Raw genomic sequence first — 27,247 nt, 5'->3', positions numbered from 1 at the left:
GGAAAATCGGGTCACTCCCACCCAAATACTGCGCTTTTCCAACAGGCTTAAAAAACAGCACACCAGGAGATTATATCCCGCACCTGGTTCAGAGGGTCCTATGCCCACGGAGTCCCACTGATTGCTGGCACAGCAGTCTAAGATCAAACTGCAAGGCGGCAGCAAGGCTGCGGGAGGGGCGCCCGCCATTGCCCAGGCTTGCTTAGGTAAACAAAGCAGCCCAGAAGCTCGAACTGGGTGGAGCCCACCACAGCTCAAGGAGGCCTGCCTGCCTCTGTAGGCTCCACCTCTGGGGGCAGGGCACAGACAAACAAAAAGACAGCAGTAACCTCCGCAGACTTAAATGTCCCTGTCTGACAGCTTTGAAGAGAGCAGTGGTTCTCCCAGCACGCAGCTGGAGATCTGAGAACGGGCAGACTGCCTCCTCAAGTGGCCCCTGACCCCCGAGCAGCCTAACTGGGAGGCACCCTCCATTAAGGGCAGACTGACACCTCACACAGCTGGCCGGGTACTCCTCTGAGACAAAACTTCCAGAGGAACGATCAGACAGCAGCATTCGCGGTTCACAAAAATCCGCGGTTCTGCAGACACTGCTGCTGATACCCAGGCAAACAGGGTCTGGAGTGGACCTCTAGCAAACTCCAACAGACCTGCAGATGAGGGTCCTGTCTGTTAGAAGGAAAACTAACAAACAGAAAGGACATCCACACCAAAAACCCATCTGTACATCACCATCATCAAAGACCAAAAGTAGATAAAACCACAAAGATGGGGAAAAAACAGAGCAGAAAAACTGGAAACTCTAAAAAGCAGAGCGCCTCTCCTCCTCCAAAGGAACGCATTTCCTCACCAGCAACGGAACAAAGCTGGACAGAGAATGACTTTGATGAGTTGAGAGAAGAAGGCTTCAGACGATCAAACTACTCCGAGCTACAGGAGGAAATTCAAACCAAAGGCAAAGAAGTTGAAAACTTTGAAAAAAATTTAGACAAATGTATAACTAGAATAACCAATACAGAGAAGTGCTTAAAGGAGCTGATGGAGCTGAAAGCCAAGGCTCGAGAACTACATGAAGAATGCAGAAGCCTCAGGAGCCTACGCGATCAACTGGAAGAAAGGGTATCAGTGATGGAAGATGAAATGAATGAAATGAAGCGAGAAGGGAAGTTTAGAGAAAAAAGAATAAAAAGAAATGAACAAACCCTCCAAGAAATATGGGACTATGTGAAAAAACCAAATCTACGTCTGATTGGTGTACCTGAAAGTAACGGGGAGAATGGAACCAAGTTGGAAAACACTCTGCAGGATATTATCCAGGAGAACTCCCCCAATCTAGCAAGGCAGGCCAACGTTCAGATGCAGGAAATACAGAGAATGCCACAAAGATACTCCTCGAGAAGAGCAACTCCAAGACATATAATTATCAGATTCACCAAAGTTGAAATGAAGGAAAAAATGTTAAGGGCAGCCAGAGAGAAAGGTCAGGTTACCCACAAAGGGAAGCCCATCAGACTAACAGCAGATCTCTCGGCAGAAACTCTACAAGCCAGAAGAGAGTGGGGGCCAATATTCAACATTCTTAAAGAAAAGAATTTTCAACCCAGAATTTCATATCCAGCCAAACTAAGTTTTGTAAGTGAAGGAGAAATAAAATACTTTACAGACAAGCAAATGCTGAGAGATTTTGTCACCACCAGGCCTGCCCTAAAAGAGCTCCTGAAGGAAGCACTAAACATGGAAAGGAACAACCAGTACCAGCTGCTGCAAAATCATGCCAAAATGTAAAGACCGTCTAAACTAGGAAGAAACTGCATCAACTAACGAGCAAAATAACCAGCTAACATCATAATGATGGGATCAAATTCACACATAACAATATTAACTTTAAATGTAAGTGGACTAAATGCTCCAATTAAAAGACACAGACTGGCAAATTGGATAAACAGTCAAGACCCATCAGTGTGCTGTATTCAGGAAACCCATCTCACATGCAGACACACACATAGGCTCAAAATAAAAGGATGGAGGAAGATCTACCAAGCAAATGGAAAACAAAAAAAGGCAGGGGTTGCAATCCTAGTCTCTGATAAAACAGACTTTAAACCAACAAAGATCAGAAGAGACAAAGAAGGCCATTACATAATGGTAAAGGGATCAATTCAACAAGAAGAGCAAACTATCCTAAATATATATGCACCCAATACAGGAGCACCCAGATTCATAAAGCAAGTCCTGAGTGACCTACAAAGAGACTTAGACTCCCACACAATAATAATGGGAGATTTTAACACCCCACTGTCAACATTAGACAGATCAACGAGAGAGAAAGTTAACAAGGATACCCAGAAATTGAACTCAGCTCTGCACCAAGCGGACCTAATAGACATCTACAGAACTCTCCACCCCAAATCAACAGAATATACATATTTTTCAGCACCACACCACACCTATTCCAAAATTGACCACATACTTGGAAGTAAAGCTCTCCTCAGCAAATAAGAACAGAAATTATAACAAACTGTCTCTCAGACCATAGTGCAATCAAACTAGAACTCAGGATTAAGAAACTCACTCAAAACTGCTCAACTACATGGAAACTGAACAACCTGCTCCTGAATGACTACTGGGTACATAACAAAATGAAGGCAGAAATAAAGATGTTCTTTGAAACCAACGAGAACAAAGACACAACATACCAGAATTTCAGACACATTCAAAGCAGTGTGTAGAGGGAAATTTATAGCACTAAATGCCCACAAGAGAAAGCAGGAAAGATATAAAATTGACACCCTAACATCACAATTAAAAGAACTAGAAAAGCAAGAGCAAACACATTCAAAAGCTAGCAGAAGGCAAGAAATAACTAAAATCAGAGCAGAACTGAAGGAAATAGAGACACAAAAAACCCTTCAAAAAATTAATGAATCCAGGAGCTGGTTTTTTTGAAAGGATCAACAAAATTGATAGACCGCTAGCAAGACTAATAAAGAAAAAAAGAGAGAAGAATCAAATAGACGCAATAAAAAATGATAAAGGGGATATCACCACCAATCCCACAGAAATACAAACTACCATCAGAGAATACTACAAACAACTCTACGCAAATAAACTAGAAAATCTAGAAGAAATGGATAAATTCCTCGATACATACACTCTCCCAAGACTAAACCAGGAAGAAGTTGAATCTCTGAATAGACCAATAACAGGAGCTGAAATTGTGGCAATAATCAGTAGCTTACCAACCAAAAAGAGTCCAGGACCAGATGGATTCACAGCCGAATTCTACCAGAGGTACAAGGAGGAACTGGTACCATTCCTTCTGAAACTATTCCAATCAACAGAAAAAGAGGGAATCCTCCCTAACTCATTTTATGAGGCCAGCATCATCCTGATACCAAAGCCGGGCAGAGACACAACCAAAAAAGAGAATTTTAGACCAATATCCTTGATGAACATGGATGCAAAAATCCTCAATAAAATACTGGCAAACTGAATCCAGCAGCACATCAAAGAGCTTATCCACCATGATCAAGTGGGCTTCATCCCTGGGATGCAAGGCTGGTTCAATATACACAAATCAATAAATGTAATCCAGCATATAAACAGAACCAAAGACAAAAACCACATGATTATCTCAATAGATGCAGAAAAGGCCTTTGACAAAATTCAACAACTCTTCATGCTAAAAACTTTCAATAAATTAGGTACTGATGGGACGTATCTCAAAATAATAAGAGCTATCTATGACAAACCCACAGCCAATATCATACTGAATGGGCAAAAACTGGAAGCATTCCTTTTGAAAACTGGCACAGGACAGGGATGCCCTCTCTCACCACTCCTATTACCATCAGAGTGAACAGGCAACCTACAAAATGGGAGGAAATTTTCGCAACATATTCATCTGACAAAGGGCTAATATCCAGAATCACAATGAACTCAAACAAATTTACAAGAAAAAAACAAACAACCCCATCAAAAAGTGGGTGAAGGACATGAACAGACACTTCTCAAAAGAAAACATTTATGGAGAGATGACTTTTTAACAGAAATGACGGAAGCCAGAAAACAGTACCATGACATTTTTAAAGTGCTGAAAGAAAAGAAACTGCCAACCTAGACTTCTACATCCAGCAAAAATAAAGGTGAATTAAAGCACTTTCAGATAAACAAAAGCTGAGAGAATTGGTAGTGAGCAGCTCTGAACTATAATGTATTATCAAAGGAAGTACTTTAGGCTTCCTTTCGAAGAAAAATGACCCCAGACAGAAAAACAGAAATGCAAGAAAGAATTCAGAGAATAAACAAATACTGACTGCAAAGTACATTACTAGTTATGTCTTAAGAGCTTAAAATATATGCAGAATTAAAATACTTAACAATGATACCGCAAAAGGTGAAAAGGGAGTGAATAGTATTAAAAGTAGTACTAGTATTATCACAAGTTATAATTTTTGTTATAATATATCAAAAAGGCATATTGTAATTTCTAATGTTAATTATTAAATGAACAGTAACAGGTTAATAAAAAAAATGACACAACAATCACTGGATGGTTTCTCAGTGCTTACATAGAAAGTTGAAACTTATAAACCTAGAATTCAGAGCTCTTCACAATTTGTCCCGTCGCCTCTTGATTTCCCATCCAACAAACCTTCAGCCAAGTTGATATAATCACTGACCCAAGAATACATTTCAATTACCTTCAAACTTTTTCTCCACCCAGAACATCCTACTTCCTTTGTTCCATTTGGCCAAGTTTCACCTCTTCTTCAAAATCCAGTTCAAGCCCTAAATATTCATGAATTTCACCTGACACTATCTCCACAGTTACCTCCACTGAAATTTTATATATTTCCTGTCAGCAAAAAATTATGTTTCCTTTTTACAATTACTTAAAACTGCTCATCTGTGTACTACATATATCTTCTTTCCCACTGGCCTATAATATGCCTCAAAGTTGGAGGATATATTTTGCATATTACAAGCCACAAAATGCTATGCCCATTGTTATTCAATACTGAACAAACAAATAAAAAATAAAAACAACAAAACCATAATGCAAATACAAAAGAAGGTAGATTTCAACAAAGGGAAGTTATTTTAATATAAATCAATTAAGCAAATTAAAAATTTTTCCCATAAAAAGCCACCTGAAAAACAATGATAAATTATGCTGTCTGGAGGTTTTTCTAAACTATTATGAGTACAGGAGAGATACTGCTCACTAGAAACTCAAACCTAGAGAATGCCATCAGGCCTTCTTGCCCATATATTCCACGACTTTGAATAACTATGAGAATAATTGTGTTTGCTACTCATGGTCAATTATATCCACACCAAATCTATCATCTTATACTTAGTGCCATTTTATTAATTATTAGCATGATCTCAGAAAGCAGGCATGACCATCTCCATTTCATAATTAAAAAAGAGACACAAGGATAGAAATGCCAGCTAAGCCATGCAGGACACACAGCTAGTTAAGTGATATAGCCAGCATCAAAATATACTTTTCTCTCTGGTTATAAAACAGGAGACACTTTTTGCTAAGTATTCAGTGTCAACTCCCAGACCCAATTATATTTTGCTTCCAAGAGAAACATAATACACTTACTTGTCAGGCAGCAATTCTGCAATGAAGTTTTCTACTGACACAGCTGTCTGTTTTTCATGGATCACCCCAGTTCGACGCAAGCTATCTATCCGTTCCTGAGCACCCTAAACAACAATGGCAGAGGTTAGAGACCATTTCAAATTATTACATATTAAATATACTAATTTATGATTACACAATACATGCATACATTTATATGCAAACATATATACTCACTGTAAACGTTCAAACAATACAAAAATGTAGAGTAAAAAATGACAAAATACAATTACATTTCAGTAGTATCAACAGTTTGGGGTACACCTTACAAATTATTCCATATGCATTATGATGTTGGTTGCTATTGTGGATTATTTTTATATTACATTTTCTCATTGATTGTTACTGTTAAATAATTTAAGAAAACTGTATTTTTTAATGTTGATCTGGCAAGAGACCATCTTACTACATACAAAGTTTTTATCAGTTCTGGCAGTTTTGCAGTTAATTCTCTCTTGAATTTTTCAGGTAGGCAATCATATCAATAATAAATATGTTTTTCTCTTTCTTCTGATTCCTTTTAAATATACATGCACCAAAATGACCAGTTACTTAAAATAAAAAGCTGCAAATGTATACATTACACCACAGCTTATTCAACAAAATAATTACCATTGAAGTCATGAACTGATTATATGTAATAGAAAACTAAAAGCTGGATTACTGAGGGAAAAGGTTTCTGTTTATTGCTTTTATCTGAATCCTTTCATAAAAGGTGACCATGAACAATGTGATGAATATGTGTTCAAAACGCAAGATAAAAAGTCTGAACAAAAGTAGCCATGGATAATTTTTATAAGGACAGCAGAGGTAAACAGACAATATCAGATTAAATGGTAAATTCTTATCCAAATGAAAATTAAGAAGGCTAGGACACATCTCGAGAAAACTCAATTTACTTCAGAGACAACTGAAGTAAAAAAGAGAAAGTGACAACTGTGCGAGAACGTGTAAGACAATTTAAGATACTAGCTTGTAAAGATGAAGATGATAGGATTTAAAGTACAATAAAACCAAGATTGTATATTTTTGCTCACTCTTCTATCTCTAGTTTCCAGCACAGTGCCTAACTTAATAGGTGTTCAATAAGAACTTACCACAAAAAAAACTGAACAAAGAAAAAAATAAATGCTTCTGAAGGCCTATGTGGTCAATGTTAAGAATACAAATAGTGTAAATATGGCATCATCAAATCTAATAACACTTAAAGAGGCAGCTGTTGATTTTGAAAGCAGTATTAACAGATAAGATGAACTTAGTTATTTATACCAGATGTTACAAATTTGCCTAATTCACTCCTCCCAGGAAGCAGTTATGGCTAAAGTTTGATTTTTAAAAAGCTTAAGTAAACATTAATTCCGTAAAAACTATTAAGGGATTAGTAAGATGTACAGAGATTCATCCCCTAACTCTTTGAAGGTGATATCTCAGCTATGCACTACAACAAAATATTCCTAGATTTTATGCTTCCAGGGAACAGAGACTAAGTTTGTTCATTTTTCACTATCCTACAGCACAGAGCTTTATATTTCACAGGATTCACAAAACATTTAATTAAAATTAATTAGTTCCTGCAAGAAACAGGATAATAAGCTAGGTAGACAAGTTTCTTTTTTGTTTATAAAATCCATAAGAAAATGAAAATGGGGTTATATCTGGCCTTTCTTTTTCCTCTGACCACTACATTAATTAAATGTGGCCTCTTTTGGAGTTACAAATACAGACATTTTAATATTAGTCCCTACCAATGTTTTGAGAAGGAGATTTTATTTTTTAGCAATATAAGAGATCAAGAATTAGGTAGTTTAGAGACCATATTAAAATAATCATTTCAGAACTGAAGAACAATATTGTACTCTAAGAGCTTATACTAAGCAACTTGGTTCAGTGAATAGTTAAAATTTTATAATATTTTCATAAATGCTTATAGATATTATATTTGTTGAATATAAAACTATATAAAACAGTAGTCATAACTACAACTGGCTTTTCAATAAAGTTAATACTTGGCATAAAAGTTCTAGAAGCTTCCTAACTTTAATTTTGGCTGAACTGATTTACTTCCTTAAATAATTTCCTATTTTTAAAAGGTAACGTAAGTTTAGTTCAGAAAACCCATTTACTTCAAATAAAATCTGATTGGGGAGAACAAAAACAGGTTACCATTTTATACTCTAAGACTCTACATTATTTTTCTTCTCATTAGCTCCCTCTACTGTTTCTGAAAAAAAATAAAAAGCCGACAAATTTACAAATCACTTTCTTATATATTAGTTTCAATGAATTTTAGTTTTGAGCTTGAACTGAAAATTGTGGAAAATGAATTCATATTTGTAAATTTGAAGGATAAAAATCAGCAGCAAAAATAATCTGTCAAATGCTATTATAAAAAGATAAATGCAACTACAATAATTTCCATCAAATAAGGTTACCAACTTCCATATCACATTTATACAATGCTTCACAATTTACAGAAAACCCTTGTTTTAGTCTCTAATTTCAGTGAAATGTACTCACCATTTTGTCTAATAATCATTTCTACTTAGGATTTTCCTCAGTTTACTCTCTGCAACTAAATCTTGAAAAGTCTTCTTTCTCAGATCTATAAACTCTTTCCAACTTGCAAAACCTCTTGGGAAATCTTCAAATACATTCTCAATCTAAGTATGTGACTTGTTCCAGTCTTTCAAGTAAAAATCGCCTGTATGAATGCTTACGGTTTATCTTATATATATACAACTAGTTTAATGTGCAATTATCATGTATACATACTTATTTTACCCATTTGCTGTATTTTTTTTTCATTTCTAGATTAAATTCAAACCCCACAGCCGTCAGTTAGCTTTGCTAAATTTTATTAAGTCCAAACACCTACCACCAAAGAAACTCTTATTGGCAATGTATACTAGGGCTCAAATTCAAGAGAAACCTACTAGAGAAAAGAAGCATTTCAAAGTGCATGTGCTTTTGGCAGCTTTGCTCTGTGTGTAAGGACAGACCACTGTGAAAAGTGAAAAGGCAGAAAACATGTAATTTAATTCATATTATATATAATGCATTACATTTAGATAGGGTATAACTACTGCCTAATAGCCCCTAATATAGAAAAGTGGTTTTGTGGTATGTGAGTATGCATATTTGTAAAAGAAAAGGGCTTCATATTCTATTTAAATAAAGTACTAAATACAACTCAAAGAACACCTCAAACTTATGTAGCACTACCTAGTAGAATTAAAAATAATTTAGTGTCAGTGTGGGTTTGTGTTTAGTGACTAATTATAATTAATGCAACAGACTTTTTCCCCAATGAAATATGCTATGTCAATTACCTCATTCTAATGCTTTACATACATCAAATGAATGCAGGTAAAGGGTCTATGTGCCTGGCTTGGGATGTTCTCAATAAATGCAGGCTATTATAAGCTCCTTCAAATAAAACAACAGAATGTCATATATGAAAATGTGTTTCTCCTTAAACATAAATACAGTTGATCCTATTATTTTTGTGGATTCCATTGACTACACATGAAATTTATTTATAATCTCAAAATCGGACATGCACAGAGCTATGAGAAATTTGAGTTGCCTGATGCATACACTCCTAGCTGAGGTTGAACAAGGCAGTGCCCTGTCTTCTTCTTTCAGCTGACACAATGTAAACAGGTATCCTTTTTGGGGTCTATTTAGCACCTCTTTTTTGCATCTTTGTGTTTGTTGATGTTAACTGCTGTTTTCAAATGGCCCCCAAGTGTAGTGCTGGAGTGCTGTAGTGTTCCTAAGCACAAGAAGACTATGATGTGCCTTAATGAGAAAACGAGTGTGTTAAATAAGCTGCATTCAAGCATGAGTTATAGTACTGTTGACTGTGAGAGTTCAATATTAATGAATCAAAAATATGTGCATGTATGTGTATAAAAATGTATTTAAACAGAAAGAGGCATAAAACAAAGTTATGTATTGACAGGTTGGCAAAATGTGACCGGAGGCCCACAGTATCCTAACCATCGTATCTCCCCTGGGAGCAATGGCTCAGTATTCACAAATTCAGTCTGTAGCAACCTTATGGAACACAATTATGTTGAAAAACAAGAACTGTCTGTCTTACAAATAAGATTTCTTGATGGATTAGAAGTGGGTAATGAGAGAAGTCAGGGCTGACTCCAAGGTTTCTTGCCTGAGAAAACGGAAGGCTAGAACTGCCATCAATTAAGGTGAAGAAGGCTAGAGGGAGCAAGTGTGGAGGAAAGAAGTTTAGTTCTAGACATATTAAGTTTGAGATATTCAAGTAAACTTGTCAAAAAGGCAACTTATATATAAATCAAGAGTCTACAGGAAGGTCTCAGGTGGAGATACAAATTTGGAACTGTCAGCACAGAGACAGTATTTAAAGCCATGGGATAGTCTGAGAGTGAATTGATAAGGAGAAGGTGACCGTCAGAAGACTGGAGAGAAGAGGCGGAATCAGCAAAGGAAGTACAGAAGGAGTGAGCAATAAATGAAGGAGGGAAAAACTAAAGTGTGGAATCCTAGAAATCAAGTGAAAAAAGCATTAAAGAGAAGTGCATGATCAACTGTCTCAAAAGCCTCTGGTAAGTCAAATAAGATGGAGAACATTAGCACGAGCCTGAAAGCACTATCAGTAGAGTGCTGGACATGAAAGCCTCACTGAGGTAGACTTAACTGAATGTGAAAAGGATATGAGAAAAGTGCTGGCAACTCTTTGGAGTTTGGCTGCAAAAGGAAGCAAAATAGGTCATTAAGTTATAGAGGAAGGGAGGTCAAAGAATTTGTTGGGGTTTCCTTTGGTTTTTTCTTTTTTTTTCAAGGTGAGAAAGATGTTTGTATGCCAATGAACTGTTAATTTGTTCTTGCATGACTGTATGCTGGTAATAACACAAAGAGAGGAAAATAAAGTATGAAAGAGAGGACGGAATTCCTGGAACTTACACATTTTTAAGCATTATCAATAGGGATAATAAAAGCTTATGGGATTCAAGGGATATTATCATCTCAGTAATTGATTTGAATGTTAATGCTGGATTAAGAAGATCTCTTTTAGGACTAACTATTCCTTTTGTGCTCTCTCAATGTTTCTTTCCCTCCCACAATAATCAAAACCTATCTTAAATTTCTTTAAATTAAAACTCCACTATATCTTCATAATACAATAGGGCTGTCTACTAAAAGCAAAGTTCATTGTTATTTCAGTATGTAAAAGCCTATTAGCTCCATAGAGACAACAGATTATCAGAATTGTGAAAAAATTAAATGCCAGTTTCCATGTCCTGAAAATGGTGTTCTGTTACTCACTTTTAATCCAGCTGCATAGCCCACTGGTTGTGGGGCAATATTGGACTGTCCAGCTTCCCCTACAACCACAGCTAAGCCAAAGACCTCCTGGAAGGCATCTCGGACAGCAGCAACTTTTACTTCTTTATTTGAGGTCACTACAATATCCAGTTCACCTCCAGATTCTAAAAAGACCAGAGGAAAATTTAAATTTCAAATTAAAATAATGAAATTCTCATAATTACTACCATACCAGGTGCTAACATCTAATATACATAATTATTACCAGTTTCATAAAACCATGCAAGATATAGATCATTATCTTTTTTATATGCTTGAGAAAACTGAGGCCAACAAAGTTTTGCCCAAGGTAACATATCTACTTAGCACTAATGTCAGGACTCAAAACTGACATTACATATCACAAGCCAGAAATTACATATCTGGCTTGTGAAGTGTAAGTTACATATTTAGTATACTCCACGGAAAATTAAAATAAAGACTTACTGATAGTAAGTGATTTGTCAATGAGTTGCAGAGAAGTTACGTACTAAACAAGCACTACCATGAAATATACTTTTTAACCTAGAAAATAGTTTAAATATGGGGTCATCAAGCTTTTTATTAAATATCCCCACAATGTTCTGAGCATACACCACAAATAGATATTTATCAATTATACATGTACTACTGCCCTAATATAAATATGCAAGCATATATGAAATTGAAATAACATATAAAACTTGAAATTTAAAATATTAAGAGTAATATGAAATAAAAATATTTTCAAATATTTTTAATTTTTCAATTACTTAAACAACCTAAGTACTACTATTTCTAGACAGATCAATTTGACCAAATGTTTCATTATTTTTAAAAATCTTAACCAAACATTTCTGTGATATAATGAATTCAAAGCCCTTGTTCTAAACACAGCACATTTTGATATTTGGCATTAATAGTTATTACCGGCAAAAGAGATTTTTCATGAAAATTGTTTATAATGTAAAACATTTTGCCCTAGAAACAAGGTTGTTTTTCCCTAATAAATATCATGTGGAACAGTGAAAGATATTTTCAAATATTTGGGTTTTAAAAATAATGGATCCCTTTTTCCTGACATAATGTCTCACAGATCACATCTGTACTGGATACTTCAGAAGTTACTAGAACATAAAAGAGAAGAAGAATATACTTTTTTTTTTCACTTTTTTCCTCCACATGGGACACATCTCTTGATCTTAGCTAAGTACTGCTCCATTAAGCTTCAGCTCAAAATGGCTTTTCAGCTTGTGATGAGTAGTCCTGCCATTTCTAATACTTTTTGAGTTTCTTGACACATATGAAATTGTTACATCAAATGATTTCTAGAATATTTGTGTAAAAATACCTTAAGATGGCCAGGCGCGGTGGTTCACGCCTGTAATCCCAGCACTTTGGGAGGCCTAGGCGGGAGGATCACAAAGTCAAGAGATCGAGATCATCCTGGCCAACATGGTGAAACCCCATCTCTACTAAAAATACAAAAATTAGCTGGGCATGGTGGCGTGCACCTGTAGGTCCAGCTACTCGGGAGGCTGAGGTAGGAGAATCGCTTGAACTCAGGAGGCAGAGGTTGCAGTGAGCTGAGATTGCACCACTGCACTCCAGCCTGGCGGTAGAGTGAGACTCCATCTCAAAAACAAAACAAAACAAAACAAAAAAACCTTAAGATTTACTTTGAGTTGTTTTGTTAGATCAGAATGGTGATGCTTTGCTGTCAGTAAAGATGTCAGCTTTCCTAAATTCAATTTTATTACTTTTTAAAGCTGATAAAGTTATGACATTTGCTAATAATAGAAATTTCATTTCTGTACCTTTCTTTTTTCCCCTTCAGTGTTACACATTTTTCTTGATGTCATGAAGACTAGTGGCCTGAGAAACTTCCTTGGGTATGAGCTCTACCTTTATCATTTACTAGCTTCTTTACCTTGTGGAAGTCACTGAGCTTGTTTCTTTGTAGAAAAATGCCTGCTATCCAGCCTGGCCAACATGGAGAAACCCCGTCTCCACCAAAAATTAGCTGGGCGTGGTGGCACACGGCTGTAGTCCCAGCTACTCAGAAGACTGAGACATAAGAATAACTTGAACCCAGGAGGCAGAGGTTGTAGTGAGCTGAGATCATGCCACTGCACTCCAGTCTGAGTGACAGAGTGAGACTCTGTCTCAAAAAAAAAAAAAGAAGAAGAAGAATAAAAACACCTGGCACCTCATAGGGTTTGCTCTAAGGATTAAATAAGGTAATTGCTTTCATAGTCTAACATAGTACAGCTATTAAAACAGCAAAAGCTCCAAAAATATTAATTCCTTTTTTTCCTTCATTCAAAATATGTACTTGCAAAGGAAAGAACATATATGGTGGACTCCAATTTTGAATTCTTTGGACAGTTACAAATACAAAGAACAACTCAGTTGATTTAATGCTTGATTCAATTTTCTACTACAAGGGAAGCAAAGTGGCTAAGTGTAAAAAAATTGAGCATGAGTTCAATACAGCTCCACCAAGTTGTGTGATCTAGGGTGATAACTTACATCCCTCCAAACCTAGATTCCTCATCCAAAACTTGAGGAAAATACCTACCTTGCAGAGCTCTTATGAGAAAGTGCCTGGCAGAAGCATTCAATAAAGACACTTAACAATTGCTAGGCCTTATCTTTTGATATTTACTAGACAGTAAACTACCAACATAGTCAAGACTTGTGAAAGCTATTGGCTTTTTATTGCCACTGAAATCGCTGTTCAGGTACCTGCTGCACAATTTTGACTTAAAAGTCATCTTTTACAGAATTACTAATAATTGGTCACTGAGCCCTGTGATATTTTTTCACATATTGGATATGTACATAAAAATTAAATAGCAGACAGTATCTATCAACTGTCTGGATGATTCTGGGTGATTAGTGTTCAGAGGTGGTTAAAAATAGCTTTCCCAATATACCCAGTCATTAGATATTATTAACTAGATTTGCTTCCTCCAAAAATATTATCCCTCAATTACACACAAACATTTAATTAAAATAGATAACAGGAGAAATGTAAAAAAAAAAAGTATGAAACAAACATCACTTCAAATGTCAGTAGTGAATAAAGTAAAATTCATATAAAGCAATGCTAACCTATATTTAAAATTAAAATCAGCAAGTATACCAATAATTCATGGTTTTTACTCCTTCTAGGATCATTCTGTGGGATTTTCAAAATTTATTTAAGGATGACTTTTAAAAAAGATGAATTAGTAACACCAAAAAATAAGACTGACAATTAAATTAATGCAAGAATATAATAAGAATTTCCACTGATTACACAATCAGTGGAAACGAACAGAGAATTACAATTAGTGGCTGATGTGGACATACCCTTTAAAAAAAATGGCAGATACTGGTCTAACTTATGTACATACTGATATAGGGAGCCATGCCAGGGTCCAGCGTTGTAATCATGCTTTCTACTGAATGTTTTGTCTTATCAAGCACAGACTTCACCATAGGATTCCCAGCCACACCCTGCATAAAACAAATCAATATGTAAGTATTCACTCTAAGTGAGCAACACCATGATCTTCATGATTGTGAAGAAAACTTTTTTAAAAGTTTCCAATGCATCCTAAACCAGTACTTTTGTAAGATATATAAGGTCATGACAATATCAAATTGCTATTAAGTTTCTAAATGATACTCAATTTTTTTTCCTGACTCAGCAGTGTGTAGACCAGCAGCAATCTACAGATCACACTTTGAGTAGCATGGGTATGGAAAGGATGCTATACTATATATACATATATTTATTACATATATATAATTTCACTTCTACTTATTTATATAAAAGATTGGGCAAAACTTGTCCCTTAGGGTCCCAAATAAAGGTCCTAATCAGGTGTCTACATAAGTCCATACTTGTTCCCTAATAAAAAAAAATAAAAAGAGTAAAAACACCTCTCGTCTGGGGGCAGAACAGTTACTTATTACCTTAACGTACAACATTTTGCTATCTTCTACTAGTTTCTTCCTTTTCCTACTTCGTTTCTTGTTTTGTACATTCCCAAACTCTCCATTTATATTCAGATCTATTCCTCTGGATTCTTAGAGCCGTTACTACTAAAAGGAACCAAGTCTTGAGTATTCCTTTTTGTGCGATACTTCACAAAGGGTAAAAGACACTCCAGGGAGCAGTGCCTCCTGAGATGGCATCTGACTAACCTGCCATGATTCCCCGTCTTCCAATCTGCCATTAAACTAAGGTGACTCAGGAAAAGATGAGTTCATAAAATTGAAATTTAAGACTGCCAACCAACCATATGCTGAAACATCATGACTTACTACTATTTACAAGACCTATAGAGTTGAACTGGGTATTACAACTCATGACAAACACACTGACACATGCTCTTAATGAGGGACAAAATGTTGTAGTCTGTATGCAAAAAAAACTTTTTTAAAGTACAGAGGGGTATTAAAAAATAAACAAGCTTAGAAAAATGCCACATTCCTGAAACATGAAGCTCAAATACTACAAATCAGCCAATCATCTACCAATTTTAAATCTTTAATATAATAATAAATTATAATTATAATAATAAAATTGCAAACAAACCCTTAGCAGAATATTGGAACTTCGCAGAATGATTTCAAAATTCATTGCAAAAAAAATTGGGAAAGATGAGTAAAGAAAAATTTAAAAGAAAAATCAGCCAGCTTATACAACTTACACAACTAAATACTGATATACATTTATAAATGCAGACTTGAACTGTCCTATCTTACTTATCACTGAATGTTCCACATCCCCACCTCAGTACACATTAGTACAATGAACACAAAGTAAAAGTAATTAAAACAGTGTGCTCTACTACAAGAACAGGGAAACAGCAGTGGACTAGAATACAGAGGCCAGAAGCTGATTTTAACACACAATTTCTTAAGGAAGATAATATAGGGATCATACCACATCAATGGGGATATGATATTGAAAGACTCCATTGAGTAGCTGGAAGAAAATTAAGTTTGATATCTACCTCATATAGTAAAGAAATATCAACTATATTAAACGCTAAGTGTCTAAAAAATTAAACATTAAGGGAACCAGAAAGGGATCACAGAAGAACATTTATCACAGTATCATAGTGGGAAAAGGTCTTTTTTAGCATTAAAAAAAAATGTAAAGAAAAAGAGAGGCTGCCTGCGGTGGCTCACGCCTGTAATCCCAGCACTTTGGGAGGCGAGGCGGGCAGATCGCCTGAGGTCAGGAGTTCGAGACCAGCCTGGCCAACATGGTGAACCCCCGTCTCTACTAAAAATACAAAAAAATTAGCCAGGCATGGAGGCAGATGCCTGTAATCCCAGCTACTTGGGAGGCTGAGGTAGGAGAATTGCTTGAACCCAGAAGGCAGAGGTTGCAGTAAGCCAAGATCGCACCACTGCACTCCAGCCTGGGCGACAAGAGCAAGACTTTGTCTCAAAAAAGAGAAAAGAAAAGACAAGAAAAGAAAAAAGAAAAGAAAAGAAAAGATTGACAGAACTGACTCCTGAAATTGAACTTTTCTGTCAAAAAGGGTATTAAAATTAAAATGTAAACTAAAAATTGAGAAAACTGCAACATATGAGAGCATATAGAAAAGTATTCTTACTGTATTAGGAGCTCTTACAAATTCATAAGAAAAGAAAATCATCCCAATTTAAAACTAGGCAAAGAACATAACCGATATTTCACAAAAGAAGAATACAAATGGCTAAAAATCATACGAGAAAATGTTCAAATTCAGTAGCAAAGGAAAGCAAATTAAAATGTGGTATTATTTTTTGCCTGTCAAATCAGAAAACACCCTAGTCCAAATTAATAACTACTGCTGGCAAGTGAAAAATGCTATACCAGTGTATTTTGGTATAAACCTCCTGAAGTGGAATATGTATCAATTTCTTCAAATGTTCACTCAAATGTTCATCAGGAATTAATTCGGAGGAAAAAAAGATGTCCATAAAGATTTACATACAACAGTGCTCATCATAGTTTTTTGGTTGTTTTTTTTTTTTTTTTTTTTTTGAGACAGTGTCTCACTCTGTCACTTAGACTGGAATGTAGTATCATGATCACAGCTCAAGCAGCCTGGACCTCCTGGGCTCAAACAATCCTACCACCTTAGCCTCTGAGTACATGGGACCACAGGCACACGCTACAATGCCTGGCTAATTTTTTTAAGTTTTTGGTAGAGACTGGGTCTCATTATGTTGCTCAGGCTGGTCTCATACAGAACTCCTCGACTCAAGCAATCCCCCTGCCTGGGCTTCCCAAAGTGTTAAGATTACAGGCATGAGGCACCATGCCAGACCTAATCATGATGATGATTTATTGATAAGAATTACAATTAGAAGAGATCTCTTGTACAACAGGTTGACTATAGTTAGGAACAATGTATTATATTCTTGAAATATAAGGTTTTACATTTCAAAATTTTAAGTTTTCTCACCACAAAAAAATGGTAAATATGTGAGGTATTGCATATGTTAATCAGCTCAATTTAGCCATTCCAGAATGTATAGACACTTCATGTATACATCATGTTGTACATAATAAACACATACAATTTTTGTCAATTAAAATAAATTAACTAATTTAAAAAAAATAATTACAATTAGAAAATGCCAATAGGCAGATTAGCAAAATAAAACACGGGAAATAAATGCAACAGCATGTATGGTGAAGCAGCCATAAGAGAAACCAAAATACATTTCTGAAAAAAATATTTTACGGCCAGGAAGATATCCATGATATATGCTCAGTAAAGACCAGAAAACATGAAATAGTATCCATCTGACCTGTCACTACTTCAATTTGATTTTAATTCAAAGGAACGTTTACACAGATATGCATAGGCAAGAGACTGAGAGCAGCTACAGAAAACTGCTAATAAAAAAGAATTTTATTTTTCCTTGTGCCATCCTGTATTTTCAATATTTTCTCTAATGAATATCTATTAGTTTTATAATTAGAAAATTAAACATAATTTTAAAACACGTCTTACCTTAATAAAACCCCAGATTCCACCAGCAGATGCGTCATCCTGACCTCTATTAATTCTAGGGTCTTCTTGCTCCTCTGGGAAAGTAATGGCTGATGTGGTTCCAGTTCCCTGTGCCAGAGATGTCAAACTGGCTTGCTGAGTAATAGGAGTTGGCAAAAGACCTAGTCAATGGCAAAAATTTTCATATGTATAATTTATTCCATAAACTTTTTCCTATAAAAAGGAGTGGCTCAAACAACTTTAATATTAATATTCAGGCATTTGAAGACCGAGTTATACAATCAAAGATTAACACAAACCTTTATAAAATGCAAATTAAACAGAATTTCAAAAGAAATTTATTTCCCTTTATATAGTCTTAAACCAAGTATCCTGAAAATGGACAAAAAGCGTATATCCAAAAGTTCTTCAGGTCTGTCCTATTCAGCACTTGGATATGAACAGCTGTAGTTCAGGTCTCTTTAATCCATAAAATTAATTGAGCACTGAAGTTCATCACAAAAAAGCACACAATTATTACACATACTCTATATACTTCATGTTAACTCAAAAAGAAAATTCACATATACACAGACATGAATATAGTACTTGCACTCTGCAATAATTTTCATTTGTAAAGGTAGACAGGGAAAGATAGATAATAAAAAGCACAGCAAAGCTACTGCTTTTCCCTAAAATGAGAAACAACAGGCAGAGGATGACAAGGACGAAGTTTTGATAACTCATTTGCAACAATTATTCCAAAGAAACAAAACAAGTAGATGTAACTGACCTAGGGAAAGGAAATGACCCAGTATCACAAACTTTTGGCATACATGAGGTTTTATTTGTTTCTGAATTTTTAGCTGGCTAAAAAAACACTACTCCCTGGAACAGTCAGTCCTGATAATTTTTTCAGTAAAACTTAAAAAAACTCAGACTTCACCTTTAAATTTCTCTATAAATGCACAAATATTAGGACAAAATTTTGGAATTTTCTGACATTCCATATACTAATCATCTACTGAGTTGTATATCACATAAAAAAATCATATACTAAATTATACCAGCCTTATTTTAATAATTTAAATGGCAAAAATGTGAAATAGGTAACTCTGGAAACCAAAGAAATGAATAAAGAGAAGAACATTAATGCAGAGAAAGTGGGACCCCGCCCACTGCTAATAAGAAGGTAAAATGGTACACCTGCTTTAGAAAACAGTTTGGTGTAGAATTACCATGTAAATCAGCAATTCCATGCCTAGGTAGACACCCAAGAAAAATAAAAACATGTCCATATAAAAACCTGTAAACAAATATTTATAGCAGCATTATCTAAATAGCCAAAAAGTGGAAAACAACCCAACATTAACTGATTAATTGAATAAATGAAATGTGGTATACATATTCATAAACTGGAATATTATTCAGCCATGAAAAGGAATGAAGTACTGACAAATGCTACAACATGGATGAACCTTGAAAATATTTAAGTTGAATATTTAAGTGAAAATATTTAAGTTAAATATTTAAGTGAAAATATTTAAGTGAAAGTTGCCAGTCACAAAAGACCACGTATTATATGATTCCATCTATATGAAATGACCAGGATAAGCAAATCCATATACATAGAAAGTAGATTAGTAGTTGCCTAGAGCTGTGAGGATTTGGGGGACAGTAGGGGCTGACTGCTAAAAGGTATAGGGTTTCTTTCTTAAAGTGATGAAAAGGTTATAAAATTGCGACAAGGGATGCACAATTCTGATGTAAACTAACTATGGAACTGTATGCTTTGAATTGGGTGAATTGTAGAGTACATAAATTATATCTCAACAAAGCTATTATTTTAAAAAAGAATAAAACATTAATTAATAGCCATGTATTTCAAAGTATCAGTAAGAAAGAATTACCTGTTCCTGAAGGTGCAGAAAATGATGGCATCAGGGGTGTCTGGGGAGCTCTCCCTGCATGTCCCCTTGTAATGTCATAAGTTGAACCAACAGAAAATCCTGATATAGGAGGACCCGAAGGGGGTGCAGGTAAAAGAGTGTTTGGGGCAGAAGTTGAAGGTGGGAAGTGAGATACAGGAGGATTACCGAAGGCAGCAGCAGTTGATGGAGAAACGGGAGGTGGCATAGAAGTAACAAGTGGTGGGACAGAAGGAACTGCAGGAGGAGGCACAAAAGGTAATGGTGCTGAAGGCCTCACAGGAGGAAGGGGCAGCTGAGGAGTAGAGTATGCGAGTGGTGGGAAGGACTCCATGGAGGATACATTTGGAGAAGAAAAAGAACTGGTTGCCGCTAGAAAAAAGTGGAGAGGATAAAAGCACAGAATTAGAAATGTTTTTTATTTAGTTTTCAAACTGTCTAATTACTTTCCTCTTGCAAAATTTTTAACTTACCAAAGCATATCCCAAGAATTATTTTAAAATGTGTAATTTAAAATATACAACAAATATAATTGAGTGTAAATGACTTTCAACTCCCATAGGTAAAAGAAGCAGCTGTATGAACCTATGGCATTGTTCATTTTTGCTTTTTGGTTTGTTTGTTTTGGTGTATTTTTAATAAAATAAAGCGATTTTTCATCCCTAGTTTGAGCATAAAAACCTATGCCCTGAAGGCTCAGAAAGGTTAATCACCACAAAGTCATAGAGCAGTAGGCCGAGCGCAGTGGTTCACACCTGTAATCCCAGGACTTTGGGAGGCTGAGGCAGGTGGATCACCTGAGGTCAGGAGTTTGAGACCAGCCTGGCCAAAATTGTGAAATCCCATTTCTACTAAAAATACAAAAATTAGCTGAGCATGGTGGTGAGCACTGTAATCGCAGCTACTCGGGAGGCTGAGGCAGGAGAATCACTTGAACCCGGGAGGCGGAGGTTGCAGTGAGATGAGATCGCACCACTGCACTCCAGCCTGGGCGACAAGTGAAACTCCGTCTCAAAAAAAAGAAAAAGAACTGAAGACAAAGCTAACACATGCTTTTTAGGATATTTCTGTCATAATATAAATGATGGTAAAATTATGAACATAAAGAACAAAAGTCCACCTAAAGGAAAACACTGATGTTTTCTTACTTTAAATACAAAAGACTTTCTTTCTATTCTTTAAATTAAAAAGGCTATTTCCTTTCATCCTGAAAAATAATAGAGAAGTTTTAATATATGCATTCTTTTCTTAATTGACTCTGAGAAAAGATGACAGTATCTTCACTATTCTCAAAACACATGAGATGTTAGACGACTACATGTACCTAATGGAACAGGGGTAGAAGACATAGCAGTAGCAGCCAGCCCTGCAGGATTTGGTGGAGGAGTCCCAGGTGGTGTTGTCTCTATTCCACTCTCTTCCATCATTTTTCTTCAATTATGGTATACTATAAAAACATAAAAATGTAACAAATATTACACAGTAACCAAAAGTATATTTTTAAAGCTTGAATAGAGAACGACTAAAAAAAAAAATCATCAAGAGATAGATGTCCACCTTTACTGTTTATAATGCAACTTATTTCCAGACGAAGAGTTTGTCCAAATTTCTAAGAAAGCAATCTATGAGAATATTTAATATCAAACAATCTGTAACATTCCCATGTAGATACCTTATAAGTGGGAAATAATTTCATGTTATAATAACAATATAACTAATTATCTACTACATTTCAAATAGTAAATTACTAATTTGATTTCTGCCACATGAATGCATGTTAGAGATAGTTATGTCTGGGCCAGGTGTGGTGTCCCATGCCTATAATCCCAGCACTCTGGGAGGTCAAGACGGGAAGCATTTGAGGCTAGGAGTTGTAGACAAGCCTGGGCAACATAGCAAGATCTCATTTCTAAAAAATAAAATAAGTAAATAATATAAATTTCAGTCATTATTAAATTTAAAATAAAAATGAGGCTGGGCACAGTGGCTCACGTCTGAAATCCCAGGACTTTGGGAGGCTGTGATGGGAAGATGCCTTGAACCCAGGAGTTCAAGGTTGCAGTGAGCTATGACTGCACCACTGCACTCCAGCCTGCGTGACAGAGCAAGATCTCTAAAAATAAATAAATAAAATATTTAATGTATTTTTGAAGCCCTTCCTCTTCTCTCATAAAGTATTGTGTATAAGATATCCCCATTAACATAAAAAAAAAATAAAGCCAGGCGCAGTGGCTGACCGCTGTAACCCTACACTTTGGGAGGTAGAGGTGGGAGGATCCCTTGAGACCAGGAGTTTGAGACCAGCCTGGGCACCACAGGAAGACTCCATCTCTACAAAAAAATTAAAAAATTAGCCAGGCAGGGCGACATGTCCCTATGGTCCCAGCAACTCAGGATGCTGAGGTGAGAGGATCACCTGATCCCAGGAGGTTGAGGCTGCAGGCAGCAGTGAGAATGCCACTGCACTCCAGCCTGGGCAACAAAGCAGGACCTTGTCTCAATAAAATAAAATAAAATGTGCTTCACTTGATAAAAGCATTAATTCACAATTTTCCTAGTTCACATTTTAAAGCATATCCAGTAACAGATAAATTGTATATCTGAGGTTTTAGAAAAGTTAACTATAGCAAAAATGCCATTAGATAGCAGCATTCTAATAGACAACAATGGATTATAAAATATGAGAAAACTTTCTTTAAAATTACAAATCCTGAAGTGTATCTCAAATACAGAACCAACTTCTAAATATGCTATATTTGTTTTTAATATTTTTATTCATTTAATAAGTTTTTAGCGAAGGTCAACTGCTTGACGAGCACTATACTGATGCCTTTGGAAATGACAATGATTAGCAAAAACAAATAGGATACTTACAGTCTAGTACAGGAAACAATCAAATAATAAACCAATTTACAATGAATGGTAGCTGAATTATGTGCTCTGAGGGTAAGAACACAGTTTTGTTTGACAGGAATATGATTTTGACTTGGAGGTAAGGAAAGGGTTCCCCAAATAAGTCACAGATAAACCGAGATTTGAAGGATAAGAACTTAATTAGGCAAGGGAAGAAAGGCAGAGTCCAGAAAAAGTGAATATATAGCAAATATATATACCAACTGAGCTGGGAAGAACAAGATACATTCAATAAAATCCATGTGAAGGGAGAGAAAGAAGAGTCAGGACTGGAGGGACAGACAGAAGCCCAGAAGGTGTTCAGCCTCATAAACCAGGTTAAAAAACTTGGGTTTTTAAAGAACAGAGTGTCATTGTGTTAGAAATAAATTTCGGTGCCACAAAAGACATAGCACTCGAACATAAATTTAATTTTCTCAGCAAGGCAATTTTACTTCTATAGAAGGGTGTGTCTCACAGATGGAGCAATGTCAAGAGCACACCTGAACAAGGGAGGGGAAGGGGTTCTTATCCTAACGCAGCTAGTCCCTACTGCTGTGTCTTTCCCCCATTGGCTAGGGTTGGACCACGCAGTCTAAGCTAATTCCAACTGGCTATTTTAAAGAGAGCAGGGGTATGAGCCAGAGCAGCAGCGTGAGTAGTTTGGCGGGAAGGACGGTTACAGAACAGGTGACCCAGGATGACTAAGAACAGAGCAGATGACCAAGGATTACTAAGGTCAGAGCAGGTGACCAAGGGTGACTAAGGTCAGAGCAGTTGATAGAGGCTAGAAGGGGATTGTTTACTGAAACTAGGGGCAAGGAGAAATAAAGAACTAGGAATTTAAACTTTAAAATGAAGAACAAAGAACAGGGGAGCTGAACATACTGATACATTGGTTCTTTGGAGAGGATCTCAGAACTCATTGTACTTAACAATTTACAGGCTAAAATCTATGAAGAGAAATTTATCATATCCTACAATTGTAAGGCATTCAAGCTGAGGGTAGCATAACTGTCTTTTGTTTTAACTGTTTTGAACGAATTTTAGATTCAAAAAAAAAATGTAGAAACAGCAGAGTTCTTGAGTACCCCAAACCCAGCTTCTCTCAGTAACAGCATCTTACATAACTACACTACAATGATCAAAACCATGAAACTGACATTGGTACAATACTATTAACTATAGATCTTACTTGTATTTCACATGTTTTTACATTTACTGTGTGTGGGTATGTGCATAGTTCTATGAAGCTTCATCATATGCACAATCTCGTATAACCACCACCTCGACCAGGACATAGAACCATTCCATCACTAAAAAGAAACTTCCTCATGTTGTTCCTTTATCTACCTTCCCATCAACCATAAGCCCTGGCAAACACTGCTCTGTTTTCTATCACTTTCTTGTTCCATGAATGTTACATAAATCGAATCATACAGCATATAACCTTTTGAAGTTGGCTTTTTTTCACTCAACATAATGTTCTTGAGATTCATCCAAGCTGCTGCATATATCAAGTTGGTTCCTTTTTATTGCTGAATAGTACTCCATTGTATAAATGTACCTGCTGAAGGACATTTAGGCTGATTCCAGTTATTAGCAATTCATATTTATTTTTTGAAAAGATCTGAACAAAGTATGCAGCCTGGGCCACTGGGCAGACAGAGCAGATGCAGACAGGCCATTAAGGAAGATACAGAAGTAGTTCCATCAGAAGTAAGTAACAACCTAGACTAATGATTTTCATAGTGGGAAGGGCTGATTATGCCCCCAAGGGGTCACTTGGCAATGCCCAAGACATTTTTTATTGTCACAACTAGAGGGCTACTACTGGCATATAGCATGCAGAGGTTAGGAATACTACTAAAAATCCTCCAATGCACAACCTACACACAAGAATTAAGTGGCCCCAAATTTCAATAGTGCCAAAGTTGAAAAACTCTGACCTAGACTCAAGTGATGATAGTGGAGATGGAGAAAAGTAAATAAGTTCAAGACAAGATTAGGTGGCAAAATTCAGTGACTGGGTATGGAGGAAGGGAAAGGAGGCATGACTTGCACAACTAGATAGATGGTGGTGCCATGCACAAAGATAGGAAACACTGAAGAAGGCCAATGTGTTTGATGTTCTTTCTGGGGGAGTCGGATGGGGGAAATCATAAAATGTTTAGTCTTTGACATGCTGTTTAAGTTCCTTGCAACAAACATCTAAGTAGAGACACTGACTTGGTCTGGAGCTTAGCAACCACATAAATGTGGGTGTCATCAGTGTACTGATAGTCTAACGTCATGTTTTGAGATGAGATTACGTAAGAGAATACCAAGAGAAAAGAGGATATGATGTTAAACCAATTATTGGTTTAGTAAGATGGAAGACAAGTTTGCAGAGAATAAGAGATGAGCTAAAAGAAAGGAAGAAAACCAGGAGACTGTGGTGTCCAAAAGCCAGAGTTTCGCAGTATGAATGGGCAACAGTATTAATGCTGCAGAGAAGCCAAATAGGATACTATCTGAGAAGTTCAATGGATCTGCCAAACTGGAGATGAATTTAGGGAGAACGGTTTTCATGGAAAGAGTGGAGAAAGATTCCAGTGTAAACTGAATCGAGCAGTGGCAGGTGAGACTAACACGCATGACACTTTCAAAAAGTTTGGCTGTGAACAGTAGGAAAGATCTATGGCACTAAGCAGAGAACAGGGATCCAGGGAGGCTGAATCCTTTCATTCAGTACCTATACATCGAAGGTAAATAACCTGAGATAGAAATGCCCCTTTGGAGATTTTACCACTCCTCAACCAAAGCTACCTCTTTTCTTCATTTAATTTTTTATTGGTCATTCACCCTCTACTACAGATGCTCCCCAATCCTTACAATGACTAGTAGAAGTCCTATTGTAAGAGAATCCCTAACATTAACAAATGTGTCTGCAAAAGAAACTGTACAATGAATACAAAGTCATTAAGTGGAATAAATAATCAATTTCTTTGTCTTTAATGGCTTTTTATATGAAAACTGCCGTAATGGCAATACTGAGGTAAATTTTACATGCATAAACATAGTGCCTTCTACTAAAAAAACCTATTATGATAAAACAATACTGAAGTGTCAGAGTTGGTAACTGTTTTAGGGCTCAAGTCTTGTCACGAAAAGTACTATTCATATATCAACACTAAAGAAAAAGTGAAGAAAATGGTTTGGAAAACTGAGTTCTCAGTCCAGCTAGACCCTGTTGTTCCAATTTGCTTGTGCCTTGGTTTTTCTGTTTAAAAAAAAAAAAAAAGTGGATGTCTATTTACAAGTTTACAAGAAATGGAAGAGTGAAGCTCTGATAAACTTTAAAGCATTAAGAGCAATTATTGCTGACCTACTCGTGCCACAAGATTGTCTCTACTACCAGACAGTGAGCGCTAGTTAGAGCCTAATCTGACCCCGAAATAAAATTTTATAAATTTTCACTGAATTAAACACTGGCTGCACAGGAGAAAGACTGAATGCCAAGATGTGTCACGATCGCAGAAATGCACATGTTGTCTCTCAAAATAACTACTTCGAATGACAAAAACACTATTGGCTATAAATTCTGTCAATCTAGGAAACGTGCTATCTGCAAATTTGCCTGAAGCAGGTCCCAAGACCAAACAAAGAAACCAGAGAATGCAAAAACTCTCCCAAGCGGCGCTAAGCACCGATGGGGTAACCTCAGGGAAAATAAGCTTCCTTTCATTGCAGGTCCTGGTGTGATGACTCTCGAGCCTCCTGGGCCTCTCCAGGGCCAGAGCCGCCGAAATCCTGTTTCAGGAGACAGCGGCTTCCCCTCAGGCTCTGCCACGTCTCCAGGCCAGACAGGGCCGGGCTAAGGTCCGCCGGCGCTCTCCGCCAGTCTCCCCTAAAGTCAGCGCCCTGGAAGGTGGGGCCAGAGCGCTCCTGCCTTGGTCCTTGGACAGGAGCAAAGTGTCGCGGGGCGAGACCCTCGAACCGCGCCCACCGTGCCATCCCCAGCGGAAACTGCTCACCTTGCGATGTGCACTCCTGCCTGCTGCACCCCGCACGCCGCCACAGCTGCGCCTGGACCAAGGGACTAGGGGGCTCGCAAACGACATCGGCGTCCAGTGGCGCCGGCGGCCCGCCCACCTTCCAGGGACACCGTCCCTCGGGGTCTGGTTCTGGCGCCTGCAAACCACACCATGCCATGCTACCCCCCCTCATACACGCGCCTCGGAGCCACCTGGCGCTCACCTGGGGACCGGGAAAGTGCCTGCGTGGTCGCTGAAGAGTGTGGTATGATAGGGAGGTAGGGACGTAGAACTATAGCTTGGAGAAGACAACGAAGGTGCGCCCTGGAAGTTACCTCGGCGTGTCCCCGCCGACAAGATGGCCACGGGCGGCGCATGCTCCTGCGGCTGCCACGTCGGCCGCGCGCCGCACCGCGCCGCGCGTCGCCGCCC

General features: G+C 37.0%; 1 protein-coding gene across 2 annotated transcripts in view; it reads right to left on the bottom strand.

Annotated features, from left to right (window-relative positions):
* Nucleotides 1–27,247, bottom strand: part of PRRC1 (proline rich coiled-coil 1) — a 36,552-nt gene extending 9,305 nt beyond the window's left edge. The window contains exons 1-7 of one of the 2 annotated variants that reach the window (XM_003826671.5): nt 27,039–27,247; nt 21,232–21,354; nt 19,890–20,279; nt 18,001–18,161; nt 14,386–14,488; nt 10,967–11,130; nt 5,618–5,721 (exon numbers count right to left, since the gene is read on the bottom strand). In XM_003826671.5, coding sequence (XP_003826719.1) covers nt 5,618–5,721; nt 10,967–11,130; nt 14,386–14,488; nt 18,001–18,161; nt 19,890–20,279; nt 21,232–21,334 — 1,025 coding nt within the window. In that variant the 5' untranslated portion in view covers nt 21,335–21,354; nt 27,039–27,247. The remainder of the gene's footprint in view (nt 1–5,617; nt 5,722–10,966; nt 11,131–14,385; nt 14,489–18,000; nt 18,162–19,889; nt 20,280–21,231; nt 21,355–27,038) is intronic. The other variant, XM_014344990.4, reaches the window with a different exon arrangement.

Source organism: Pan paniscus, chromosome 4, assembly GCF_029289425.2.
Source record: "Pan paniscus chromosome 4, NHGRI_mPanPan1-v2.0_pri, whole genome shotgun sequence".
In the NCBI taxonomy this organism is placed as follows: domain Eukaryota; kingdom Metazoa; phylum Chordata; class Mammalia; order Primates; family Hominidae; genus Pan; species Pan paniscus.
Note: the sequence above shows the minus strand (reverse complement) of the source record. Positions and strands in the feature narration are given on the sequence as shown.